This window comes from Corvus hawaiiensis, chromosome 13 (assembly GCF_020740725.1).
Source record: "Corvus hawaiiensis isolate bCorHaw1 chromosome 13, bCorHaw1.pri.cur, whole genome shotgun sequence".
NCBI classification, from domain to species: domain Eukaryota; kingdom Metazoa; phylum Chordata; class Aves; order Passeriformes; family Corvidae; genus Corvus; species Corvus hawaiiensis.
This window is the reverse complement of record NC_063225.1, coordinates 21,599,379-21,623,834: the sequence shown is the minus strand read 5'-3', so window position 1 is coordinate 21,623,834 and position 24,456 is coordinate 21,599,379. Positions and strand designations below refer to the sequence as shown.

Here is a 24,456-nt window from a genome sequence, read left to right as displayed (position 1 = left end):
CTCCAAGACATCCCAGGATGAGCCCTATAACCCCCAGAAAATCTCAGGATGAGCCTCATACTCCCCCCAAGACATCGCAGGGTAAGTCACATACCTTGAAGATATCTCAGGATTAACCCTATACAATCTCCAATACACCCCAAGATGACTGCCATACCCCTCAAGACTTCTCAGGATAAATCCTATACCACCTAAAACGTCCCAGAATAAGCCTCATACCCTAGAGATGCCCCAGGATGAACCCCATACACCCACCAAGACCTCCCATGATGAGCCCTATAACCCCAAGACACCCCAGAAGGAGCCTCATAACCTGAAAAGGCCCCAGGATGAGCCCTATAATGCCCCTAACCATCTAAGGATAAGCCCTATACCCTTGAGACACCCCAAGATTTCCTCCATACTACCACAAAACATCCCAGGATGAGCCCCATACACACCCCCCAAGACATCCCAGGATAAGCTCTATACCCTCCAAGATATCCCAGGATGAGACACACCTTGAGGGTGTTCCAGGATGAACCCCATACAACACCCAAGACATTCCCTGGATGAGCTCCATCCACCCCAAAACATCCCAGGATGAGCCCACACCCCATGACAGTGACGCCCCACCCACGGTCATGGGTCACCACCATCCTGTGGGGCCAATGACCCTCTCAGGGGCGCACCAGGAGGAGCTGGGCTGGGCAGCAGGACAGGTAGAGCCAGGTGAGACACCCTGGACTTCCATCAGCTCTGGATCAAGGGAGAACATCCAGCTGCAGGTGAATGATCTGGGGGGGGTCCCTGACCTGCAAGACACCACTCAGCTGGATTCATTCCTGGCTGCTGGCCGTGGAGAGGGTCTGTGTCTCCAGCTGGGAAGCACCAGGTGCTGCGGGCCCCTTGGCTGTGGGAGAGTAACAAAGAGATGGGTTTTCCTTCTTTTCCCTCAGCTGTCTCCTGTAATGAAGCCACAAAATCCAGCAGAGATCTCCACCTTCCACGCTAGAGAACTTGGTCTAGTACATGGCTGCAGCCAGGTCACGCTTTCATCCTTCAGCCACTCTGGCTCCCAGGCAAGGAGCAAACAGAAAACAGAACACGGCTTATCCTTATCTGAAGGACTTGCCGGTGTCCTCCCCAATTCCTGCTATCAATGAGCAGCTGCTACTTCCCTCCTGCCTGAAATTCTCCCTGGGATTTGTAACAGCAAGGTTTGTTCTTTCACTGGCAGGTGAGAGCCCACGCTGGAATCCTCCCAGATCACCTCAGTGGGTTTGGAACTAGCGGTTCACCCCATGGAGAAGCTGCCAGTGTCACTCTTTTGAAGAGGATGGCTAGCAATGAACACAACTATCCCAGAAAACTCCCTAAGGATAAAGCATGAGGAGCACACACATCCCTTAAGATGAGAGCAGGAGAGGCAGCAGGAGGAAATACAGCTGCCAGAAGGAGCAGGAGGTCCTGCCAGCTGGACTTTGCACTCTGAAGCAGAGGAAACTGAGCTGCCTTGACAGGCAGTGGAGATAAATCCCACCCCACCCCTCATCACAGCCTTACTCTCTGTAAATTCTCCCTTTGGCCCCTGAAGGATGCCCTTTTAAAGGAATTTCATCCACTCAGGCTTGGAGCTTGGGCAGTCTGAGGATGAGACACCTTTCTGCTGCAAACCCCTTTTGAATGAACACCAGGCTTTGGGTGTCAGGTTTAGACCTCTGGCTGGGTGGAGGTGGCCCGGTCCCAGCTGTCCCACGGGAGTAGGGGAAATCCCACCACAAAACCGGGCAGGAGCTACAAAGATTCCCACAGTGGGAGCAGACATTGCACCCACTCAGCCTCAGATACAAAAGTGAGGATCAGTTTGGGGTAGTCAGAATTGCTCAGAAAGATGGCTCAAGGTACTTCATTGTGAGCATAGCTGGAAAACTTCAGCCTTTGGGAGCTCATCAAAGACAGGAGGTGCTTTATTACCCTCCCACATATGTTTAAGACCCCCCCACCCCACCCTGCCACCATATCCTTCCCATGTGCTGCCAGATGCCTGTACAAATCTTTACTGCCCTATCAGGACAAGCTCTGACTTATCTTCCCCACCACACCCCTTCTTTTCCAGCCCATTCCCCTCCCTGGCTGCTCAGGCGTGTGGGAGCTCTAATCCCCTTTCCAAGCACTCCTTTCTCTCCTCCTCGATGCTCTGAGCATCCCTCCCCTTCTGCTCCTTGCTCTTTACCAGATCCCCATCCCAGGCCAGGGGTCTCCATGCTCGTGTGACCACTGTGCATCCAACCATAAGCTACCCCCAGGAGCGAGAGTAGCTCATTAATCAGCTTTTTATTTTACTTCAAATGCTGTACAGAATGTGCTGTAGACAAAATCCCCCACCCCACCCAGGTGCTCCCAGCGCCCCTGTGCCCCGCCTCGCCCCCGCCGTGACCCAGCACCCACCACTGCCAGGGGCGAGGCCAAAATAAGTTACACCCACCCACCCCCGTGCTCCCGGGCACCGGGACAGGGCGGCACCAGCCCCGCCGCTGCCCGTGTCACCCAGAGTGCCCCGCACCAGGGTAAGCGTTCACTTCCAAAGCCACGGCATCGGGCCCTGCCCATTCCCGGCACCGCCGGCTCCGGACCCCATCCCCAGCTCCCAGGGCTCAGCATAACACGTCAGCCTCCGTGGGCAGTGGGGAGCACCTGCAGGGAAAGGATGAGGTTGGAGCATCAAGTTGCTGACCTGTCCCAAAGAACTGGGAGCAAAGGCACCAGGAGCAGCTCAGCCCAGTAGAGGTCTGGAGATAATTCCAAGGCGGGATGGAAGCAGTGAGCCCCCAGTGCTGTCTGCTCCTTGCCCGAGGGATCCCCAGGAGAGGCAGGGAGCCATTCCAGGCAGTACTTACTCCCCCATCTTGGCTGCCAGGTGGTGGACAGTCTGCTTGTCCAGGTAGCGACAGAAGAGCAAGACAAGGTTGCTGGGCAAGAAGAGAGGCTCCGCCAGTGAGGCCGTAGGCAGCCGCGACAGCTCCCGAGACACCAGGTACACCGTGTCCATCCTGAGGGCACCAACACAGGGGGTGAGCACCCAGCACAGGGGGTGAGCACCCCATGGAGCGGTGACAAACCCCCCAGGCTCACACAGTCCCTCACCATGCCTCGAAGTCCCCTCTGCATGGCTTCAGTGGTGCACGTAAGGACAGCAGCCTCTCTCCATGGCTCAGCAGGGAGTAGAGCAAGGAGATGCCAAACTGCAGGAAAGCACCAGGAGTGTCACAGCCAGCAGCAGTGGCACCCCCAGGGACACAGTGAGGCTCAGGGCCACATACCTGGTTCTTCAAGGCCATGGTGAGGGGAAGCTCTGAAAACTCAGGTAGAGGCCGGGTCAGCTCCTGCAGGAGCTCGATGAGTTTGCTGAAGGTCATCCCACCCACCACCTCATTCAACGGGCTGTAGAGCAGGGAGAGAGACTGGGCAGGGCAGAGGGGAGAGCAGGAATCTGAGATGCTGTGACCTGTCACAGGTACAGCTCCCAGCACTTGGTGGGGAGGGTCAGTGCCACCAGGACTGCTGGCGACCTTCTCCTCCCCAAGGATAGGAAGAGGCTCCTGTCTCACGCTAACCCCACAAGACAGGATCCCCCTCATTGCCCAGGGTGCCCCCTGCCCCAGCAAGAACAGAGGAGGAGGGAGACAGCCTGGGCCATCCCTGCCCTGGCTGGAGGTGCTTGCCTCATCCAGCATGTCCTTCTTCATGAGGAAGGGCAGGTGGTGGGTGATGGTCAGCAGGATCTTCTCCCTTTGCTCTTGGGTCAGGTGGGGCAACAGCCGGGCCACAAGCTTCTTGCCCTTGCGCACACACAGCAGTTGCAGGAATTCATCTTCTGCCTCCCTGAGAACAAAGGCTCCATTGGCACAGATCCCAAGGGACCTGGAGCATCTCTGTCCATCCAAAAGGACCAGCATCAGCTCCACTGGAGGACAAGGTTCACAGGCAGGGTCAGCATAGGCTGCAGTGACACATGGAGGGAAGGACCCAACCCTCCCATGACCCAGACCTGCTAATCAATGAGCATCTCAGATCCACGAGGACCAGAACATGCTGCCTGCTCCCCTCTCCCCACGGCACAGACTCACTCTTCACTGCTGCAAGCCCTGATTTTCAAAACTTGGTAGATACTGTCCACTTTTTGGCTCTTCTGCTCCTGCCTGGGGGGCTGTTGCTCCCCCAGGGCCAGGGACATTTTCTGTTGCACCTCCTCCACTTCCATCAGCTGCAGGAAGAGCTGGAGAAACAGTACAGGGTAAGGAGGAAGCTTGGAGCATCTTCTACCCACTGGCTATCCAGGACCCTGCCTAGGTAGATGTCCCCTTAGAGAAATCCCTGGATGAAAACAGAACACCTGGGCCATCCTGCCCAGCCCCAAATCACCACCCACTCACCTTCTCGATCCTGTGCAGCGCCCGCAGCCGGTAGGTCCCTGCAGCCTTTGGGAGGGGAGAAGGGAAGGCACAAGGGTTACAGCCATCCCCAGACATTGCCACCAGCCCAGTGCTGGGCCAGCTGCTACCTGGGGATCGGAGGTGGCTTCAGGACACAGAGCAGTCCCATGGGGAAATCACGGCCAGCTACAACTAGCCAGAGCCCGATCCCACCCCTTGGCTGGGCACAAGATGCTGCTGCTGCTGAGGTGGCACCTCCTCCAACTGTGTGCCCCATCCCACTGCTCAGGACAGCTCCTAAAGCAGCACTCCTGGCAACTCAGGGCCCCAACCAGCCCAGCTTCTCTTCACCTACCTCCTCCTCCATGAGGGCATGGTGCACAGCATCGATGGCCCGGCGAGGGCTGTAGCAGGTAGACACCGTGACCTGGCCCAGCGAGCCAGCGATGCGCACCACTGCAGGAGAGGGGGAACATGGTGACACCACGTGCCAGAACTCCTTGCCCAGCCCCTCACCACCTGCCCCAGCCCCTCACCAGAGTCATAGGTCTCCACTTTTTGGATGAACGGCGTGACCAGCTTGGGGGGCTTGTTGCGCCTGCCTAGCAGCTCCTCCTCTGCCTGTTTGCGCTCCAACCGGTGGTAGTAGGTCTGTAACAACAGGCAAAGCCAGGAGTTCCCTCCACCAGTCCTGACGAGTTTCTCTGGCTCCCAAAGCCCCACCCTGAGGAGAACAAGCTGCAGGTGCTGCCAGCAGGAGCCCACCTGGTAGTAATAGTCATCATCCATGTTCTCACTCTGTAGCTGCATCATCTCCACCTTGATGACCCAGTCCTTCTCCTTGGAAGTCATCAGCCCAGCATAAGGGTCCACTTTACGAGACCACAGCTTCTTGGGGGAGACACTGGCACAGGAGAAGACCTCAGCCCACTGGGACCACCCAGAGCCCCCCTGCATCCCACAGCACCCCACAGACCCCCATACCTCTGTGCCTGCCTGCCCTGCTGCTGCATTAGGATGCGCTGGTGCTGGGGGTGCAGCTGGGTCATGTGGCTGGGTGGGCTGCAGGGGACACCAGACAGGGGTCAAGGAGGGTTTTGGAACACCCCCAGAATGAGGTGGCCCCCAGCTGCTTTGTAGGGCCCCTCCAGTCCCACCCCAACACCCCACTCCTGCTACCTGAGGTTCAGCTGGCCCATGGCTGAGGGGCTGAAGAAGAGAGCAGGGTCCAAAGAGGAAGACACGGACCCAAAGTGCATGCCCAGGGGCCGCGGTGGGCTGCCCACGGTGGGGGACCCGGGCTGGAAAGGGGTCGGAGGTGCATACCCTGCAGTCTGAGAGCAAGAGAGGAGATCAAGGGTCTGAGCCTTCCCATCTGAGCATCCCAGAGGGGTCAGCCAGCTCTGTGCTGGCCTCTGGCTTCCATCCCTCAGGCAAAGTGCTACCCCCAGATACTGCCACTCTCCCTATCCCCTGCCACTCCAGGGCCACCTCAGTGGCTCAAAGCCCACCACATTACCTGGTTGGGAGTGAAGAGTGGAGGGGGTCTGCAAGCTGGCAGGAAGGGCCGAGGAGAGCATGGGGAGCGAGGAGACATCAGGGGTGCCTGCTACAGAACAGGAGACAGGAGGTGTCACTGGGACAAGCCTGTCCTCGAGGCTGCACCTCCAGGGAGGGGAGGCAGAGAAAGAAGGGATACAAGAGCCCCCCCCCAACCTGTTACCTGCTGGAGAAAGCACCGGGAGAAAGGCTTGGGGGACATCAGTCTTAAGTCAGGGTGCTTAAGCCGGGGGGAGCCCCCATAGCCCCTCTGCACAGGAGAGCCAAGGAAGTCAAGGGCCATATTGGTGGATGGTGGGGGTCTCTCCATGACCTGGAGGACGGCTTTATCCTACGGGGAGGAGGCAGCAGCAGGTGGGAACGGGGCACAGCTGGGAACAGTTTAGTTCCCTCAGTAACAGGCAGCTCACCAAAACCTTTGGTCATTGCTCAACCAGGACCATGCACCAGCTGAGCTCCCACTCTGGTAGTGTGGAGCAGCTGGGACGCATGGCAACACCCAGTCACCCCAAACTCAACAACTTTGCCTTCAAACCCAGGCTCTGCTTTGGGTGGGCACCCATGACACACCTGTGCACCTTCAGAGCCATTTGGAGATGCCCCAGTTGTCCCAAATTCCTGTGTGACCCTTGTCCTAGAGTAATGGGAATCCCTTGGCCGCTCCCTGAAGGCCTGGCTGGGGGTACCCACCTCCAGCATGAAGTGACGTGGGATACTGCCAGGGCAGGAGCCCCATGCCGTGGGATCCATCGCCAGCTGGAAAACAGGGAGATGGTTGGCATGAGGCAAGTGAACAGGGGGAGAGGGCAGGGGACACCACAGGGGCCACTCAGCCTTATCACCAAATGGGAGGGGGACATTTTTACCGTGTCCTCCTTGCTAAACTCTCCCCAGCAAGTACCAATCCTGCTGTCCAGCACTGCCGAGTCCTGGCTCTGCAAGGAAAGGGGAGTTAAAGATCTACCTCCCTCCCCCAGTGCCCTCTGTGGGGCAGGACCCACAGGTGTGGGGATGGAGGGGGAGCAGCAGGACCCCCCTCTCTGCTCACACATCACCTCCAGCGTGGGTTTGCTCCGCACAGCTCTCATCACTGCTGGATCTCCCAGCTCGTTGGGCTCCTCAAAGCACTCCTGCTCTTCCTCCTGTTCCTCAGTCCCCAGCTCCTCTACCTCTTCCTCCAACTGAGAGTTAACCTGCTCCACCTCTGGCTCTATCCCACCTTCCTCCTGGGGCTCTCTCAGCTCCTCTAGTTGCTCAGCTGTTCTTCCAGTCGCCTCTGCCAATGCTTTGGCCACCTCAGGGCTTATCTCCGGTGGCACCAGGAGTTTTGAGACATCCTCCTCTGTAGAGTCTCGGTCTTGGAGGGGGGAAGGAGAGTACAGCAGGGTGAGTGAATGCTTGGGCAGTGCCCACCAGGGTGTCTGCTCCCCCCACTGGGTGCTGGCAGGTCTCTCCAACACCGAGGCTCCCCTGAGGTCTTACCTAACCCAAAAGTCATCTCGTTGTATAGGTCGAGCTCCTCATCCTCATCTTCCAGCAGAATCGCATCTTCCACCAGCAGGAAGTCCTCAAGAATCTGGATTTGGAAGCAGCAGAGTCCTCGCTAAGGGAGAGGTAACCCTAACATGCTCCCAAAGTGGGGGGCATCCAACCTCTTCCGCACTCTACTGGTGGTGCCAGGCAGCCCACAGGGCTCACAGATGGAAAAGGTAAAATTGGGAGCCAGCGGCACTGCTAGCGAGGGCAGGACCCGCAGGCTCAGCCCGCGGAAGCTGCCGGCACCAGCGAATGCCGGCACGGAACGGCACCAGCGCGGCTGGGCTGAGACACCATGAGGCTTCGGAGTGAACACCCGCTACGAGGGCACGAGCGGCACGCGAGCACAAGGCAGGGAAGAGTATCCCACCAGCACCTCCAGGGCAGCGTCTGCTCCGGGACCGACCGTTCCGGGGAGCGCCAGCTCCGGAGAACGAGCACCGCGGAGGGAGCGGGACGCCAGGAGGCGGCAGCGGGCAGGGTGTAGCGGAGCAGGGCAGGCACTCACTATGCGCTCGCCGCCCTCCGCCATCCCGCGGTGCCGCCTCCGCCTCCTCCCGCTCACCCACCCTCCGTCCGTCCCGGGTCCCTCTACGGGGCCACGCTGCCCCCGCCGCCCCTTTTACGGGCCGCCCCCGCCGCCCCGGCATGCGCCTGCCGTACAGCATGGCGGCTCCCAGCGGCGCCCTGCGCCTGCGCACTCGGCTCGCCGTGCCCCCGCGCTCGGACCCCCCGCAGCCAGGGAGTGAGGATGAGGAGGGTCAGTGACCCCACCCGCGGCTCTCGGAGCACAGAACGCCCCAGCCCGGCTCTCCCCACTGCTCGGATCGCTCCTTGACTGCCATGGTGTTCTCAGAGCTGATATCCTTCTTGAGGAGTTACGGAAAAGTGGTGGGATGTGGTCTGTCGGGATGGAATATTCTCGTAGATGACATCGGGCACAGGTGGCAACACTAACGCTGTAAATTTCTACATCTCACAAAGCATAGTGGGCTGCCCTTATCCCCTTGAATACCAGGAGCACCTTGGTCATGTCACCTACTCCCAAATAATTCTCCCAGTATTCTGTTAATAAAAGCAGAAATATCCCAAAAGTGGAAGATTTGGCTACTCTAACCAATTCATTGTGGCTTTTTAAAAACATCCTTTGGAAGAGTTGTGCTTCTCTTTACAGGGAAATTCTGACAGGTGGTGGGTTACAGCAGAGTCATTGCCAGGGATTCACATCCCAAAGGGCACGGAAAGGATCCATGTCCTGCCATCCTCTCCCCAAGCCGAGGGCAGAGTCCACTTGGGCAGAGCCAGATTCGCCCGTGGGTCAGCTGGACCGGGGTGGTGACTCCCGATGTGGTGACCCTGTAGCAACTCCGCCACCGATGGAGCACTCAGGGATTATTTCTGCCAGAGCCCTGAGATCCCTGATAAGGCTCTGGCCACAGCTGCATCTGTTTATCTCACCCTGGAAAAACACTGTGTGTTTTCAGCTGCGTGCCCGGCACCACTCTCTGGGCAGCCAGCAAACCCAGCCGGAGCTGGGCCAGTGGGAACTGATAACAGTGTTTTCAGGGTTTTCCTTTGTTTGGCCTCTCCTGATTTACCTGCTGCCTTTGGGATGTTCTCCGTACATGCTTTGTTAACTTAATTTGTGTTTTAATGAGTTGTATTAAGAAAGCAGGTCCTAAAGGGACTCAGTGTTTTTGTACTTACACCGTGCTGCTGTTTTCTCCCCACCAGTAGTGACTTTCCCTTCTTTTCCCTTTATTTTCCTTCCAAGCAGCATTACTGGGACACTCAGTGGCGTTCCCAGCCTAGCTGGGTTTTGGTGCTCACAGTTCTTCTGGAGGAGGCACCAGAAAACCTGGCTTTTTGGTGTTGGAATTCTCATGTTTTATGTCAGGGAGTCTGTGCTATGCTCGAACAACAGTCAATTTTTCAGCCCACAGCTACTGGAATGAGACGTTCCACACAGGTTTTGAAAGAGGTTCATAAAGGAAGGTGGACAGCTTGCTCCACCATAGGCTGTTAGTGTAATACTGCCCCTGGATGCAAAACCTTCAGCAAGAGGTGGCTTTTACCCCCATTTAGGTTGGAAAAGCTCTTTGTGACCATCAAGTCCAATCATTCCTCCGGCACTGCCAAGGCCACCACTAACCCATATCCCCAAGTTCCACATCCACATGGCTTTTAAATCCCTTTAGGGATGGGGACTCCACCACTGCCCTGGCAGCCTGTGGCAAGGCTGGACAGCCCTTTCAGAGAAGAAGTTTTCCCTAAGATCCAACTTAAACCTCCCCTGGTGCTACTTGAAGCTGTTTTCTCTTGTCCTGTCCTTTGTTCCCTGGGAGCAGAGCCCAACCCCACCTGGCTGCACCCTCCTGTCAGGGAGTTACAGAGAAAGAAGGTTCCCCCGAGCCTCCTTTTCTCCAAATCGAGTGCCCCCCAGCTCCCTCAGCTGCTCCTGGCGCTCCAGCCCCTTTCCCAGCTCCGTTCCCATCCCTGGACACGCTCCAGCCCCTCACAGTGTCCTTCTTGTGGTGGAGGGTGCGGCCGCAGCAGTGCCCAGCACAGGGGACGGGCGCTGGTCCAAACCAGGTGCCGTTGCCACCTGGGCTGACGTCCAGCCGCTGTTGCCCGACGCGCCGCGGCCTCTACCCGGGTCTCTCCCCTCACTCAGCGGAAAACCGAAAGCGAAAGCGCCGCTCTGGCTCGCACAACCCCGGAGCTCCCGTTCTGCCCTGAGACTGATGATGCGGCTGACGCTCCGCGCCGCGATTGGCGGTGGCTCCGGAGGGTATAAAAGGCGGAGCGCGGGCAGGGCCGGGACATTCCGGGAAACGGCGGCGCTGCGAGCAGCGAGGATGGCGCGGGGGGTGCTGGCGCTCGGCTTGCTGGCGCTGCTGGCGCTGCTCGGCCTGGGGGCGGCCGCTGGTGAGTGCCTGGGGTGGCGCGGAGGGTTCTGACGGGGTTAAGGGCTGCGGGCTTCCGGCGGGTCCGGGTCACTGTGCCCGGGGGGGTGGGCGAGCGTTGGCATCGAGGCGATGCCCACCGCAGCCCCGTTTCTCACGCGCCCTCTCCCCTCTCTCCAGAGGCGCCGAAGGTCGAAGTCTACGCCCGTTCCCGTGCCGAGGAGGGAAAGCAGAACACCCTGCACTGCTTCGTCACCGGCTTTCACCCACCCAAGATTGACATCGAGCTCCTGAAGAACGGGGAGCCCATTTCCGGCGTCATGTACGGGGACTTGTCCTTCAACGAGAAGTGGCAGTTCCAGCGCCTGGTCTATGTGCCCTTCACCCCCACAAGGGGTGACACCTTCGCTTGCAGGGTGGCGCATTCCACTATGACGGAGCCACGGATTTACCGATGGGGTACGCTGTGCCTTCCTCCTGCATGCTGGAGCTCGTTCCTTTATATCCATGCTGTCTCTGTTCCTTCTCCTGGGAAGCAGGATGTTGTAACGGAGTGGGGTTTGAAGGTCTTGTGTTAGAGATGGAAAATTAATTTGGTTTTAGCTGAAAAGTCTGTTATATGTACCTATGAAGGATTCAGGGAGGACACGCGTTGGTGTTAATTCATAGGGATTTGGTAATGCCATGTCGTGCGATCTCTGCCTTGGTGAACTTACCTAGAAGGTGATGGGTCATGCAGTGAATTTTGGCTTTATGTTGTGTGAATATAAAGAAGGATGCAGCCGTCGGGGTGATGGTGGTGACCCAGCCTCAGCTACCACTGAGGGCAGCTCTCTGGTTACCGCACTGGGGCTGTTTCTGGGGGGGAACCTTGTGGGGACAGGGGAGAGGGGGTGCCCTCTGCCCCCAAGTCTAACGCTCTGCCCTTTTTTCCTGCAGAACCAGACTTCTGAGCCGTGTCTGGGATAATCCATGGTGCTGTGTGCCATGCTGGTAAGGGAAACATAGACCCATTTCTGTAGGGGGAGAGGGTTTGAAAAGCTGGGGAACAGAAGCAACCACACCCAAAAAGTAGATCGTATCAGTGCTCATTTGGGCCACAGAACTCTCCCCGCACACTTTCTGCCCACTGTTTTGGTCTGGTTTTGGCCGTCCCTTGCCTACAAGAGTCATTTGCTTCAAAAAAAGGAGAACTTTGGAGAAAACCTTCCGTGCATGTTGTTTTTGTGTCAGCTAGATACTGCAGAGAGTTGTCGCAGGTCCCCTAAAGCCTCCTCAGGCCTTGCACTGCTGTTTCCTGTCAGGGGAGGAGGAGGAAGTTGCTGTACTGGAGATCCCCGTGCCTCAGGCTGGGTGCCAGGCTGGTTAACCCTGTGGCAGGGCGGCTCCATGAGGCACAAACCAGAAACATTTCGGGGTTAATTCAGTGGTGTCTGGGAGTCTGAGGGCGCCAAGTTCTTCAAACTGTCTGCATGTAACTGATCTGGAGTTAGCAACAGGGAAATTCTAGTTTAACACTTGATAGGGAAAAGAAACTCTGTGGCCTAGCTGATGTCACCCTGGTTGAAACATCTTAGTTACATGCCCTGTTAGAGGATAATGATTAACTGTGCCTGGGACAAACCTTGACAGGACCTTATGTGAAATGCCCCAGTTCCTGCAGAGCTCTAAGAAGTTGTATACAGTCACTCATCTGGTTTGTCACTCATCTTTGGGCAGTGGGGTTGTGAACCTGGCCCCAAGGCAGGGTTTGGAATGTGCTGTGCCCATGCAGCACCATGGCTTCAGTTGGTGGGACATCGTCACCTGTGGTGAGGGATGCCAAGTCTGGCTGCAGGTGGGATGTGGGTGACTTCACTGTGGTCTGGGAACAAGGATTTACTGAGCTGGCATGGAAAGAGTTGAGAGCAGGACAAGGTCCCTGGGGTGGAGAACAAGGATCCTCTTGACTTGTTGAACTCTGAACTCCACCAAGGAGGAGACAAAAAAGCAGTTTCTGCAGGATTTTTACCTGAATCTCACTGGAAGGTGGTTCTGCAGGGGTGCTGCAGTCAGAATGCTCTGAAGAAACTGGTTTTTAGTCCTAAAATAATTACAGTTGAAGGTGTCACTAGAGTGACTGATGTCAATCCACTCTCTCCATGCAGGTCTGAGAAAATCTGCTTGCAAGTCAAAGTCTTCTCAAGCTTCTGTCCATTCTTCATCATATCCACAAGAATGATCAACTTCCATTCAGAAATTCACTAATAAGCCTTGTTAAATCTCACTTAGCCACAGCGTCAAGGGAGCTCTGCAGGCTTTTTGAGCATGTAGCTATAAATGCCCACATTACTGCTTAAAAAACAATGGTAGCTCTTCACTGCTCCAAATTTTGCAGGATGTTTATACTTTAATAAACTGCTAGTCCTTAACATGTTTCTTCAGAGTAATTTGACAGGCCAAGCTGATTTTACAGGCTCTGATGGGTTGTGGGCAGATACGTAGCCTTGGGGGCATGATGGTCAGTTGTGCTTTTTTATCCCACTGAGAAGATGCAAGAGCGCTTTTCCATCAATAAAAAGAAAATTAAAGACTTTTTGCTGATGTGGTATCTGCCTGGCTGGAGGCTCCTGTGTGGCTCTGAAGGGAAGGCACAAGGTTTAAAAAAGGGATTAAGAACCTTGGGGGCACAGAAGGAGTGATGGCAGGGAATGGTGCCCACTCCAAGGGGGAGAGCTCCAGCTGATGCATCTTGGAGTGTGTGGTGTAAAGCTGAGCCTGGGGGAAGCAGATGTGTGTGTTGGTGAGTATCAGTTCTGGTTTTCTCTCTGTGCCTGACCCCACGGAGAAGCGCAGTTGAAGCCAGTCCTCTGTTGTACCATGGGGGATTGATGACACTACCTAAACCCAATACTACTCCCATCAGCTCACTCTTATTTTATGAAGAAATCAGAATGATCACTTGCGGAATACTGGATCAAAATGGATTTAACCAGGCTCACGTGTATGGGATCAAGGGTTCCTGGTGACTCAGGATCCCATGTCTCTTCTAGGGTATATTCAGATTTTTGAGGGATATTATCTTGTTCCGTAGCTATTTTCATTATAACCAATTTTTTTTGTTAGGGATTAGGAAAATCCAGGCTGTTGCAGTTCCAGCACCCATGTGGGAGGTTGCTGAGGGGCAGGGCCCCATTATGGGGATCCCTTTGGGTTCATCAGAGGGGTGTTCAAGGCAGGACAGGTGGCAGGTTGGTTGTGCACAGTGCCCATCACTCAGCATGGAACAGCAGGACACACCACACAGCTCTGCCTGCAGCACCAGATGCACTCTGGGGACTGGGCAGCCCCAGCAGTGGTCCCTGTGTGGGAGAAGGTGGCCTGGGAGAGGGGAGAAGGTTTCAGCTTCTCTCCCAGAGACCCCAGTGGAGCAGCACCAACTGCTGTGTGAGCCCAAGGAGCTGTGGACCATGTCCTGGCCTCCTCCTGTGGATCACGAAGGGCCACCAAAGTGCTCTCCACCACCTCAGCTCCACCTTTCCTATCCTCACGAGCACAAGAGTAATGGCTGGGTCACCACTCCACCAGGAGAGCTTCATCCTGATTAGGTCAGGGGTTGAGTCGACTGCAGAAACTGAAGATTCTGTGGAGGATATGTGAAACGACCCTGTCTCCAAAGGACACATCATCATCTTCCCACACTGGGGAAGTCTGCTCTGATTGCATCTGTGGGATTTTTCTGTTCTTAAATATTTTGATAGTTTACTCAAAAATCCCCTATCTGTGGGAGAACAACACATGGCCACACCAGAGGCTGATTTTCTTTAACAGCTGGATTTCAGGACCATGTCCAGAAATCCCTTCTCTGTTTTATCCAGCATCCTTGGGGTTCTGAGGTACCCGGGATGTTGCTGCGCTGCTGCTGCTGGAGACAGTTCCCAGGGGATGGGGTATCCTGAGGGATATCTTGGGAAGCTTGAAGTATGGAACAAGCCTCATTTATGAACATTTATGAAACACAAGCAGTTTTTCTGCAAGCAGTTTCCTGAGTCAGCCAAATGCAAGGGTTTTTTTGAGAAAAACTTCTAGGAGAACAAGGATTGAGTCCAACTCCTAACCCTGCAAAGGACACCCCAAACCCCCACTCTGTGCCTCAGAGCGTTGGCCAAGTGCCCTTTGAGCTCTCTCAGGCTTGGGGCTGCCCTGGGGAACATGTTCCAGTGCCCGGCCACACTGGGGGGGACAGAACCTTTCCCTAACATCCAGCCTAAAGCTCCTCGACACAGCTCCAGCCGTTCTCGCTCTCGCCGGGTTTTCCTACCACCGCTTCCCCTCAGGGCGGTTCCCGCCTCCCCCAGCCCCTCACGGCCGTTCCCGCCATCGTCTCCCCTCAGGGCGGTTCCCGCCTCCCCCCAGCCCCTCACGGCCGTTCCCGCCATCGTCTCCCCTCAGGGCGGTTCCCGCCTCCCCCCAGCCCCTCACGGCCGTTCCCGCCGCCATGTTCCGCGGACACCGCGCTTGGTTCTCGCAGAGCGTCAGCCCGGGCCCGCGGGGTCTCTGGGGTGAGGGGGCCCGGCGACGGCGAAGTCCAGGGGAGCCCCGGGGCACCGAGCTGTCAGGAATCCGCGGGGAATTGAGGGGGGCACAGCCATGTGGCCACTCAGGGGGAATTAGGAGGGGAGCACAGCCCCATCGTTCCTCAGCAGGGCACAGCAGTGAGGGCACAGTCTTGTCACCCCTTCATGGGTCTGAGACCCACACAATAGGGCAGAGCATGGGTTTGGCCAGTCCAGGGTGCCCCCACACTGAGGAAAAGCCCGGAACAACCCTCAGGGGAGCGGTGGGAGTCCCACAGCCATGGGGAGCTATCACAGCTTTCACTTCAGGGCCCATCCCTGCGGCCTCACCACCAGCTGTCCCCATCCCAGGTCACCCCGAGGTGGGAAGCCCCTGGATGCCCACCCTCACCTCACCCCATGTCCCCTGCAGCGGACGGTGGCGGGACGATCACCCACTGGCTGGATGCTGACTACCTCTTCAGCAGCGATGCCGCCCACCCCGACACCCGCAGGTGGGTAAAGGAGGCTTTAATGTCTTTAGTGGAAAGTATTTCATGGATACTGACATCCCGTAGAAGTCAAGGGGGTGTTTTTAAAGTCATGGCATGGATCTGCCAGGATCTTCTTGCCCAGTGGGGTTGGGGAAACTCACACCCAGACTAAGCTGTAGATAGACAGAATAGAGAAAAACTCTCCGTGTGTTGAGAAGGGATTTGCTGTGATACAAATTAAATTAATTGTGCTGGTTTCTTGCTGGCTGTGAATTACCTGCTGGAAAATCAGCATCTAAAACAATCCACAAGGAAAGAACCTGGTGCTAAAAATCCAATGTGAATTAATGCTAAAAGGAAGCACTGGGATAAAAATGGGTGGAAAAGGGGTGAAATGCTTAATATAAAAAATTAGAGGGCTACAGAACATTTGTACAAATATAAGAAAGTCTTCAGGATCTTCCTCACTTCCTCAATATCAGTGAATGTTGTATCTATTCATTATTTAGTCATGTAAGTATATTTATGGGAAAGGAAGCTGCAATGTTTCTTTTAGGCTTTGCTAGGCTGGACTAAACAGTTTCTTTTTAACACACCAGTGCTTAAAACTGGCTTAGAATTTTGGAATCTTTCAGTCACCACCTCCAGCTAAGGGAGGGGAATTCCAGGAAACACACAATAACAACTTTCCTTTCACAACAACATCCTGCCGGATTGGGCTGTTCCCCCAGGGGAATTCTGGATAATTTTTAATATATATTCAATGTATATAGTTAGATAGTTTCTTGTGAAAAAATGTAATCATTATATGCATCCTTAAACCCAGCAAACAATATTTAATTCCCCTCTAAGGAGAACACCCTCCACTTCCGCTTCCTTGTTCAGCTGTGTGAGCAGGGAGCAGCGTGGTGAAGGGTAATTAAAGAAAAATCCTGGTTTTGCCCTCCCCGAAGAAGCAGTTTCGCCTCAAGAGCAGAGTGGGACCGTGTAATCCCTAAAAGTACGTTTACCCTTGTCCTTCCTCCAGGCTGCCCCTGGGAGGTGCCGGCAGCAGGGACTGTGACGGGGTGTGACTGGTAGAGTCTCACAGTTAGAAAATCACAGAAAATTAGGTGCTTTTGGCAAAAATATCAGAGCAGGTTTAATGACAACACCCCTCTAAACGTTTTGGTTATGGTTTGCTTCCAGGTTCTCTGGAAACCAGCTCTCTTTCTCTCTTCCAGCATACACGAGAGCCTCAGTTACTTGGAGGGCAGAGCCACGGTCTTTCACTCCCGTTACCTCTCGCTGTGGGCGAGCACCAGCGCGGGAGAGAAGCCCTCGGTGGTTCTGGGCCACTTCGTCCTGCCCCCTGCCTGCCTGCAAGAAGGTCAGGCAAAAAAATCGTCCGGGGATTTTTTCCCAGGGAAATCCCCCAGGAGTGCAGGCTTGGTGCAAACCAGAACCGGCAGTTACTTGTCTGCAGGGAGGGACTTTTCCTTCTGCCTGGGAGTGGCTCTTGTGGGAGTGTGATCCATCTACTATCACAGAACATATCACCTGGAACATTCCCAGGGATGGGGCAGCCACAGCTGCTCTGGGAAACCTACACCAGGGCCTCCCCACCCTCACAGGGAAGAATCTCTTCCCAATATCCCATCCATCCCTGTCCTCTGGCGGTTTGAAGCCTTTCCCCCTTGTCCTGTCCCTCCAGCCCTTGTCCCCAGTCCCTCTCCAGCTCTCCTGGAGCCCCTTTAGGCCCTGCAAGGGGCTCGGAGCTCTCCCTGGAGCCTTCACTTCTCCAGCTGAACCTCCCCAGCTCTCCCAGCCTGGCTCCAGAGCAGAAGGGCTCCAGTCTTCGGAGCATCTCCATGGCCTTCTCTGGACTCTCTCCAGCAGTTCCCTGTCCTTCTGATATTGGGGACCCCAGAGCTGGAGGAGCACTGCTGTTCCTGAGCAGGCCTGAGGGGCAGAATCCTCCCCTCCCCTGCTGCCCACACTGTGGGATGAGCCCAGGACACGTGGCCAGGTCATATTCATGGGTTTCTCATCCACCAGCATCCCCAAGTCCTTCTCCTCAGAGCTGCTTTCAATCCATTCTTTCCCCCCTGAATTTGTGCTTGGGATTGCCCTGGCCCAGGGGCAGGACCTTGCATTGGGGCTTGCCTCCAGAGGCACCTGCAGGGCATTGCACTGGCAGCGACTGCCACAGTCCTGTTCTTTGATGCTCTCACAGTCACTGGTTTTGTTGTTCTTGGCAGAAATCAGAAGGAAAATTGGCCGGTTTATTTGGGAGAAGGCAGATGCCCTAGAAGAACAGGTAAGATGAAAAATTTGTACTACACGTGTGTGTGCTGAAGGACGAGCTTGCACTGAGCAGGGAGCTTTCACAGGAATTCAGGGAAAAAAGAGCATGTATCACCTTTGGGAAAAGGGGCCAGCAACTCAGGAAGTGTTTAAGGATGTCCTTAGGTGATGCAGAAAGAAGAAAATTAGAGAGGTGAAAGCTCAGAATTTAATCTGGCCACCTCTGTAAAGGATAATGTGTTTATAAATATTAACAAAAGGAGGGCCAAAGAAAACCTCCATTCTTTATTGGAGTGTCCATCACCAAAGACAAGGAAAAGGCTGAGGTACTTAACACGTTCTTTGCCTCAGTCTTCAACACTGATTATATCAGGACAAACGGCCCCCTGAGCTGGTAGACAGGGACGGGGAGCAGAATGGACCCCCAGAAATCCAGGAGGAGGCAGTCAGTGACCTGCTGTGCCACTTAAATGCTCACAAGTCCATGGGCCTGGATGGGAACCATCCCAGGGTGATGAGGGAGCTGGAGGAAGAGCTTGCCAAGCCACGCTCCATCATTTATCCTTAGTCCTGGCTTACTGGGGAGGTCCCAGATGATGAGGTATCAATGTGACACCCACCCACAAGAAGGGCTGGAAGGAGGATCTGGGGAACTACAGGCCTGTCAGTGTGACCTGTGTGCCAGGGAAGGTTATGGAGCAGATCACCTTGAGTGCCATCACACGGCACATATGGGAAAACCAAGGGATCAGACCCAGCCAGCATGAATTTAGGAGAGGCAGGTCCTGCCTGACCAACCTGATCTCCTTTCATGACGAGGGGACCTGCCAGGTGGATGAAGGAAAGGCTGTGGATGTGCCTACCTGGACGTCAGCAAAGCCTTTGACACCATTTCCCACGGCATCTCCTGGAAAACTGCAGCCCACAGCTTGGACACCTGTGTCTGGTCACCAGTGGTATCCCCCAGGGATCAGTGTTGGACCCAGTCCTGTTCAGTGGCTTTACTGATGATCTGAATGAGGGGATTGAGTCCACCATTATCAGATACACAGATGACACCAAGCTGAGTGGGAGTGTGGATCTACTGGAGGCTAGGAAGGCTCTGCTGAGGGACCCAGACAGGCTGGATCGATGGGCCAAGGTCATTTGTATGAGGGTCAACAAGGCCAAGCGCTGGGTCCTGCACTTGGCCACGATAACCCCTGCAGAGCTGAGATGAGTGGCTGGAAAGTGGCACAGCTGGCACAGCAAGAAAGGTCCTGGGAGTGCTGATCAACAGCAGCTGAACATGAGCCCAGGTGGCCAAGAGTGCCGATGGCACCTGGCCTGTGTCAGGAGTAGTGTGTCCAGCAGAACCAGGAAGTGATTTTTCCCCTGTACTGGGCACTGCTGAGGCCCCAGTTCAAGTGCTTTGTCCAGTTCTGGACCCCTCGATTCAATTCAGGAAGGACATTCTGGTGCTGGAGCAGGTCCAGAGAAGGGAACAGAGCTGGGGAAGGGGTGGAGCACCAGGAGTAGCTGAGGGAGCTGGGACGGCTCAGCCTGGGAAAAAGGAGGCTTAGAGGGGACCTTCTGACTCTGCACAACTCCCTGACAGGAGGATGGAGCTAAGTGGGGGTCAGGCACTGCTTCCAGGGAATAAGGGACAGGATGAGAGGACACTGCACCAGGAGAGGTTTAGGTTGCAGGATGGAATTTCTTCACAGAAGGGGAGATTAGGCACTGGAATGGGCTGCCCAGGAATGGGGTGGAGTCCCCATCCCTGAAGGTGTTTAAGGAATGATGGGACATGGCACTCTGTGCTCTGCTCTGGTTGACAAGGTGGTGATCGGTCACTGGGTGGACTCAATGGTCTCTTCCAACCTAAATGATTCCGATTCCTTGGGATTGCTGTGCTGGGTGTCCCTCCCAGCATGACATCCCAAAGGGGACAGCACTGGAAGGACTGTCTCCCTTGCCCAGATGTATCCAGTCTCCCAGCAGTGTGCTGTTCAGGGATTCCAACTGCCAGAGGCTGAGCTCAGCCCTTTGCTGTTTTCCTTCTCCATGTCACTGCCCACTCTCCTCTCAAAGCAACTTCCCAGCACTTCTGAAGCAGGAATGGCCTTAGATTAAAAATTTAACTCTGAATTACACTTGACAATCACGAGCCCTAAAAATTCCGTGCACTCGGAGCGTGTCCCAGGTGCTCTGCAGTGACTCAGGGCACACCTGTAACATCCTTGTGCTGACAGTCACAGCCAAATGAAAATCCAACAGAGGAACCAGAAGCGGCAAGAAATGCCTGCGAGGAAGAACCAGAGGAGGAAGTGCTAGACCTGGACGAGAGGTATTTTCCTACCTTGGGTGGTGGGATTTGGATGCACCCCCGATTCCAAGCAATCCTAACACACAGGAACTAACACAGATTTTTTTCCCTCCTGATACAGCAGTGAAGAAACAGGCTTTGAAGCACTTGCCCAGGGAGAATTTCCATACCGTGCCCTCCAGGAATACCCAATAAATAACATGGTGACAGGTAAATACCCCTGGAAAGGGCTGCGGATGGGGCAGGTGGAGCAGGGACTCAGTGAGCCCATTCTCCCTCTGCAGGCTATCCCTCTGCACGGGACATGAAGAAATATGAGGGGGAACTCCACGACTTCATCCCCGGCACCTCGGGCTACGCAGTGTACTGGGTTCAAAGCAAATGTAGCATTTACTGCGAGAAGACCAAAATGAAGAGGAAATTGTAAGGAACAGGTGGCTGGAGCAGCAACAACTTCACTGTAAGAGCTGCTAGATGATTTATACATTATCCAACTGCAGCTCAGTGTTCAGTGTGTTATTTCATTACTGGCTAGTTATTGCAGTATTTGCTTCTTTAAGTAACTACTTAAACCCAATGTCACAACAAACAGAAACATGGACATTTCTCCCCAAAAACCCAGTATTTTCTTTTTAGTCTGAGGGGGGCAGTTTAAGCTGTGTTTATATAGTTTAAGCAAGTTTTCCTTGGAGGGACACACATAGGTCTCCTTACTTTCATTTAATCAAGGAATTTTAAGACTTTTCCCTTTCATTTAAGCACTTGAAAGTGATCAAGAGGGTTATAAAAAGCAACTTTTATTGTGGCACAGCCTGACCCCCATGCTGTCCACTTGGAGGAAGCACAGGCAAACCCAGGACAGGCTCCCACAAGCTCCAAGGAGCCACCATGGTTGTCCTCTCTCACTGCCTCAAAGGCAGGAGAGCCTCTAAAATAACAGCTTTGGCCCTCACACCCCAAACTGCCATGAAAGAACCCAAAGAGATGCTGGTACACATGAAGGTGTTGAGTCTTCTGCATGCTCCAGTGCAGCACTCCGAGAACCCACCCTCCCTCACCCCTTGGGTGTCCAAAGACCAGGCAGGCTGAGATGGTTTCCTCACGTTTATTGGAAAAGCGACACACAGGGACAGACTCAGAGCGCTCCTCGGGGCGTCTTGAAGTTCATTCCCACTGTGGGCTGTGTCACCTGCAGGTTGGACAGGCTGCCAAAGTCCTGGAAAACAGCGTGGGAACAACGGGATCAGTCACAGCACCCTGCCCACTGACAGTGGGGGCAAGTTCCTCTGGGAAGGTGTGGGAAGTGGGAAGGTGCTGTGGCAGCACAAAGGGTGGACGCAGTTCTCCTAAGAAGGGGAGGCCACCCTGCTCTGGAGGTTGACTCCTTGGTGAGGGAATCATCAGAATAGAGGGCAAGGAGCACAGCCACCGTGCTAGTGGCAAAGCCCCTGTGCCTCTGCCCTCCCAAAAGCCATATGGAAATGAATCCTCCCACAGCACCCAGGGCGGAGGGACCCCCTCCACACCATCCAGCCGCTCAGGGCAGCAGGAGCTGTGCCGGGGATACGCCGGCAGCTGGCAGGGAACAGCTGCGGCCACTCACCAGGAGCTTCAGCATTTCCTTGGTGTCCGGGTCCACTTCAATGATCTCCTGGTCAAGGGCAGAGACCTGGGGACGGAGGGGAGAGGAAAGGTATGACTGATAAAGCCCCACAGCTGCCAGGGTGTCCCCACAGCCACTCCGGTCTCATCCCACCACTGTGGGGAACAGTTCCAGCAGCAGAGCCGGGAGCATCCTGATGGAACACTGTGAGAGACCACTGGCAATAGAGGGAAGAGCCTGTTTTATGGCAATCTTTGGAAATTGAGGCCCAACCTGCTCCAGGCCCAAGGCTGCTGAGGGGCTGGCGTGGGACCCTCAACTGCACCAGTCCTGGCAGTCATCAGTGACACTCGTAGCTGCCTTGAGACACAAATCCACCAGCAAAGGCTGTTCCACCTCCAGGACCTGTGCTTTCCTGCTCCCAGAGAAACTTCCTCCAGGCCTCTCCAGACCCCAAACCTCCACAGGTTTCCTTCCCCAAGAGCTACCTAACATCAGGATTTTTCTAAGAAACCACAAACAGTACAGGTCTGCGTGCTCACAGTCACTCCTTCCCTGCAATCACACCCGGAACCAGCACCGAAACCAGCAGCTCTGCCAGGAGCCGATGGGGAAGATCTGGGAAAGGGGCAACATGTGCTGTGCCTGACAGCTACAGGATTCAGGAGCAACGGGATCATATTCCTGGAACGAGGGAAGCACTCCTGGAGCACCTCACCCAGGTGACAGGTGAGATCTTGATCCCATCCAAACAGAGGCAATGGGGTTTCACCAAAACCCTCTCTCTAGGGACACTGGCTGCAAGGCAGGTTTTCAGCCACTCTGAAATATCCTCCTGCCTCACATCAAATTATTTTTTCCCCCCATTTTAAGTTAGGAAAATCAAACCACGAGAAGCCAGCTGCCCTTCCTGTCCCAGGTAGCAGTTTTGGAGGCATCCACCTCAGCCCCCTTGATCCAAACCCTCCTCAGCTCCTCCTGGCTGAGGGGCTGAGGGTTTATTTTAAAAAAATTGGGACCAATTATGGAGATATGGTGAGGCAGGACGGAGCGATGGGGAAGCTGGAGCCTCACCTCTGGGACATAATTGTCCCTCCTCTCCCTCTCCTCTTCCTGCAGTTTGATGGAGATGCCGCGGACGGGGCCCCTCTGGATTCGCTTCATCAAGTGGGTGACGTACCTGCAGGGACACGGGGGTGTCCAGAGCTTTCCCAGGGCTCACGTCACCCTTCCCCACACCCCACATCCTGGAACTGCAGCACGATGAGGACAGCTGCCACCACCTACCCCGGCTGTGTCCCACCACTGACACCAGCATCATCCCACCACCTCCAGGGAACATCAGAGACAAAATGTCCGACAGCAACAGGGTCTGGGGGGGACACAGACCCCTCCAAACACGGGAAAACTCTCGCACTCCTCTTCCTGCACTATCAATGACCCGGCCACGGGCGGGACCGTGATCACTTTCGAATGCAGGGCCCAGCAGGAACCCCCACGCCGCGCCCGAACCCCCCAGGACCTTCCAATGCCCAAACACCTCGGGACACCCCCAGCTGCCCAGAGCTCACCCGGGCCCCCACGGTGCCCAAACGCCCCGCGGCCCTCCGGTGTCCAAAGCCCATCCAGGACCCTCCAGTGCCCAAAGCGCAGCCGGGACCCCCTCTCGTGCCCGAACCCCCCGGGGCCCTCAGTCCCTCACCCCGCGATCTTGTTGCGCAGCTTCTTGCTGGGGATGATGGCGATCTCCTCGCACACGCGCTTGTTGGTGTGGAAGTCATTCCCCAGGCGCGTGTAGTATTTCTCGATGATCACCCGCGCCGCTTTCTTCACCGTCTTCGTCCGGACGCGTCCCTACGCGGGGGCGGGCGGGAGAGCCGCCGGTCAGGCTCCGCCGAGCCCAGGCCCCACGCCCCGGTCCCCCCTTTCCCCAGCCATCTCTGCCCCCACCGCCCCCCCCCAGCCGCCGACCCCGCTCCCCCCCGGTCCCCACCGCCGCTCCCCGCCGCGGGGGCGCGGGCCCGCCCGCGGATGGCGGCGGATGGCGGGACCCGGACCCACCATGTCGGCGGCGGCCGCGGAAAGAGAGCGGAAGGAGGCGGGAGGCGGCGGAAGCCCGCGACGCCCACCGCGCCCCCTGGCGGCTCGGAGGGTTCAGCGGCGCTCGGTGGGCGGGGCCGAGCGGGGCGGGGCTCGGGCGCTCCCGGGGCCGCATCCCGAGCGCTCCGCAGTGCCCGGGCCGGGCCGGGCCGGGCCGGGCGAGAGCAGCCCGGGACGGGAGCCTGCGGGACCAGTGAGAGTCCCAGGCCCTGAGAGACGACACTGAGCACCCACAAACTCACACCACGCCTGGACGCAGCACCCAGCCCCAGAGGAGGAGGGGTGAGCACAACAAGGCTGCTGCAGAGTTACCACTGTGGGACGTGGGAGCAGCCCAAAGCCTTCCCTGCTCCGGGAGCATGGGGCACAATAGGTGTCCACTGTGGCAGCCTAAGTCCAACTGAGCTCTCCCCAGCGTCACAGAGAGGAGCCCTGGGATCCCTCTCCCCTCACAGCCCTGCGGGGTGTCACCCCCTCCCCCACTGCCACAGAGGGAGAAAGCACAGCAACACAGGCCCCTTCACTCAACCTCATTAACTTCTTGTTGCAATTACGGGAGCTCCAGCTGGAGCCTAGGGCCTCACAGGCACCTCGGGTAAGCGGGATCTAAAAAGGCATTGCCCAGCAGAGAGAGCTCCCTCCCAACCGAGTCACCTACAGCATCCACACTTCATAGCTCCATCCATGCCTTCCCCCCCACACCCTCCAGGAAG

The 24,456-nt window shown here is 56.0% G+C and overlaps 4 protein-coding genes and 1 non-coding gene across 8 annotated transcripts; 2 read left to right on the top strand and 3 right to left on the bottom strand.

The window, feature by feature from the left end:
* Nucleotides 1–2,452: 2,452 nt before the first annotated feature.
* On the bottom strand, nt 2,453–8,179 carry PATL2 (PAT1 homolog 2). Its single transcript, XM_048317796.1, is given in 20 exon segments — nt 2,453–2,676; nt 2,880–3,032; nt 3,127–3,224; nt 3,303–3,443; nt 3,705–3,864; nt 4,110–4,258; nt 4,416–4,460; nt 4,771–4,871; nt 4,952–5,066; nt 5,181–5,319; nt 5,400–5,477; nt 5,595–5,749; nt 5,935–6,024; nt 6,139–6,306; nt 6,666–6,731; nt 6,842–6,910; nt 7,031–7,332; nt 7,458–7,551; nt 8,020–8,091; nt 8,093–8,179. Coding segments are annotated over 20 exon segments (2,322 nt in total). The 3' UTR covers nt 2,453–2,636.
* A 2,145-nt stretch (nt 8,180–10,324) lies between these two features.
* B2M (beta-2-microglobulin) lies at nt 10,325–12,992 on the top strand. Its single transcript, XM_048318065.1, has 4 exons — nt 10,325–10,439; nt 10,598–10,876; nt 11,357–11,410; nt 12,565–12,992. Exons 1-3 carry the CDS (start codon nt 10,370–10,372, stop codon nt 11,368–11,370), a joined length of 363 nt encoding a protein of 120 aa, XP_048174022.1. The 5' UTR covers nt 10,325–10,369; the 3' UTR covers nt 11,371–11,410; nt 12,565–12,992.
* A 90-nt stretch (nt 12,993–13,082) lies between these two features.
* Nucleotides 13,083–20,663, top strand: TERB2 (telomere repeat binding bouquet formation protein 2). Of its 4 annotated transcripts, none has more exons than XM_048318064.1 (7): nt 13,083–13,199; nt 15,386–15,467; nt 16,670–16,815; nt 17,687–17,745; nt 19,967–20,061; nt 20,162–20,250; nt 20,325–20,663. In XM_048318064.1, exons 1-7 carry the CDS (start codon nt 13,142–13,144, stop codon nt 20,465–20,467), a joined length of 672 nt encoding a protein of 223 aa, XP_048174021.1. In that variant the 5' UTR covers nt 13,083–13,141; the 3' UTR covers nt 20,468–20,663. The 4 variants fall into 4 exon arrangements, with proteins under 4 accessions (XP_048174021.1, XP_048174019.1, XP_048174018.1 ...); XM_048318062.1 differs by having other exon boundaries at nt 15,325–15,467; nt 20,165–20,250; XM_048318061.1 differs by having other exon boundaries at nt 15,325–15,467.
* A 468-nt stretch (nt 20,664–21,131) lies between these two features.
* On the bottom strand, nt 21,132–23,788 carry RPS17 (ribosomal protein S17). Its single transcript, XM_048318066.1, has 5 exons — nt 23,705–23,788; nt 23,346–23,497; nt 22,718–22,823; nt 21,644–21,709; nt 21,132–21,256 (listed from the first exon to the last, which is right to left on the bottom strand). Exons 1-5 carry the CDS (start codon nt 23,705–23,707, stop codon nt 21,176–21,178), a joined length of 408 nt encoding a protein of 135 aa, XP_048174023.1. The 5' UTR covers nt 23,708–23,788; the 3' UTR covers nt 21,132–21,175.
* Nucleotides 22,997–23,124, bottom strand: LOC125332952. The gene has a single exon (XR_007206692.1). It is a non-coding gene; the product is annotated as a small nucleolar RNA SNORA71 (small nucleolar RNA).
* Nucleotides 23,789–24,456: the final 668 nt, after the last annotated feature.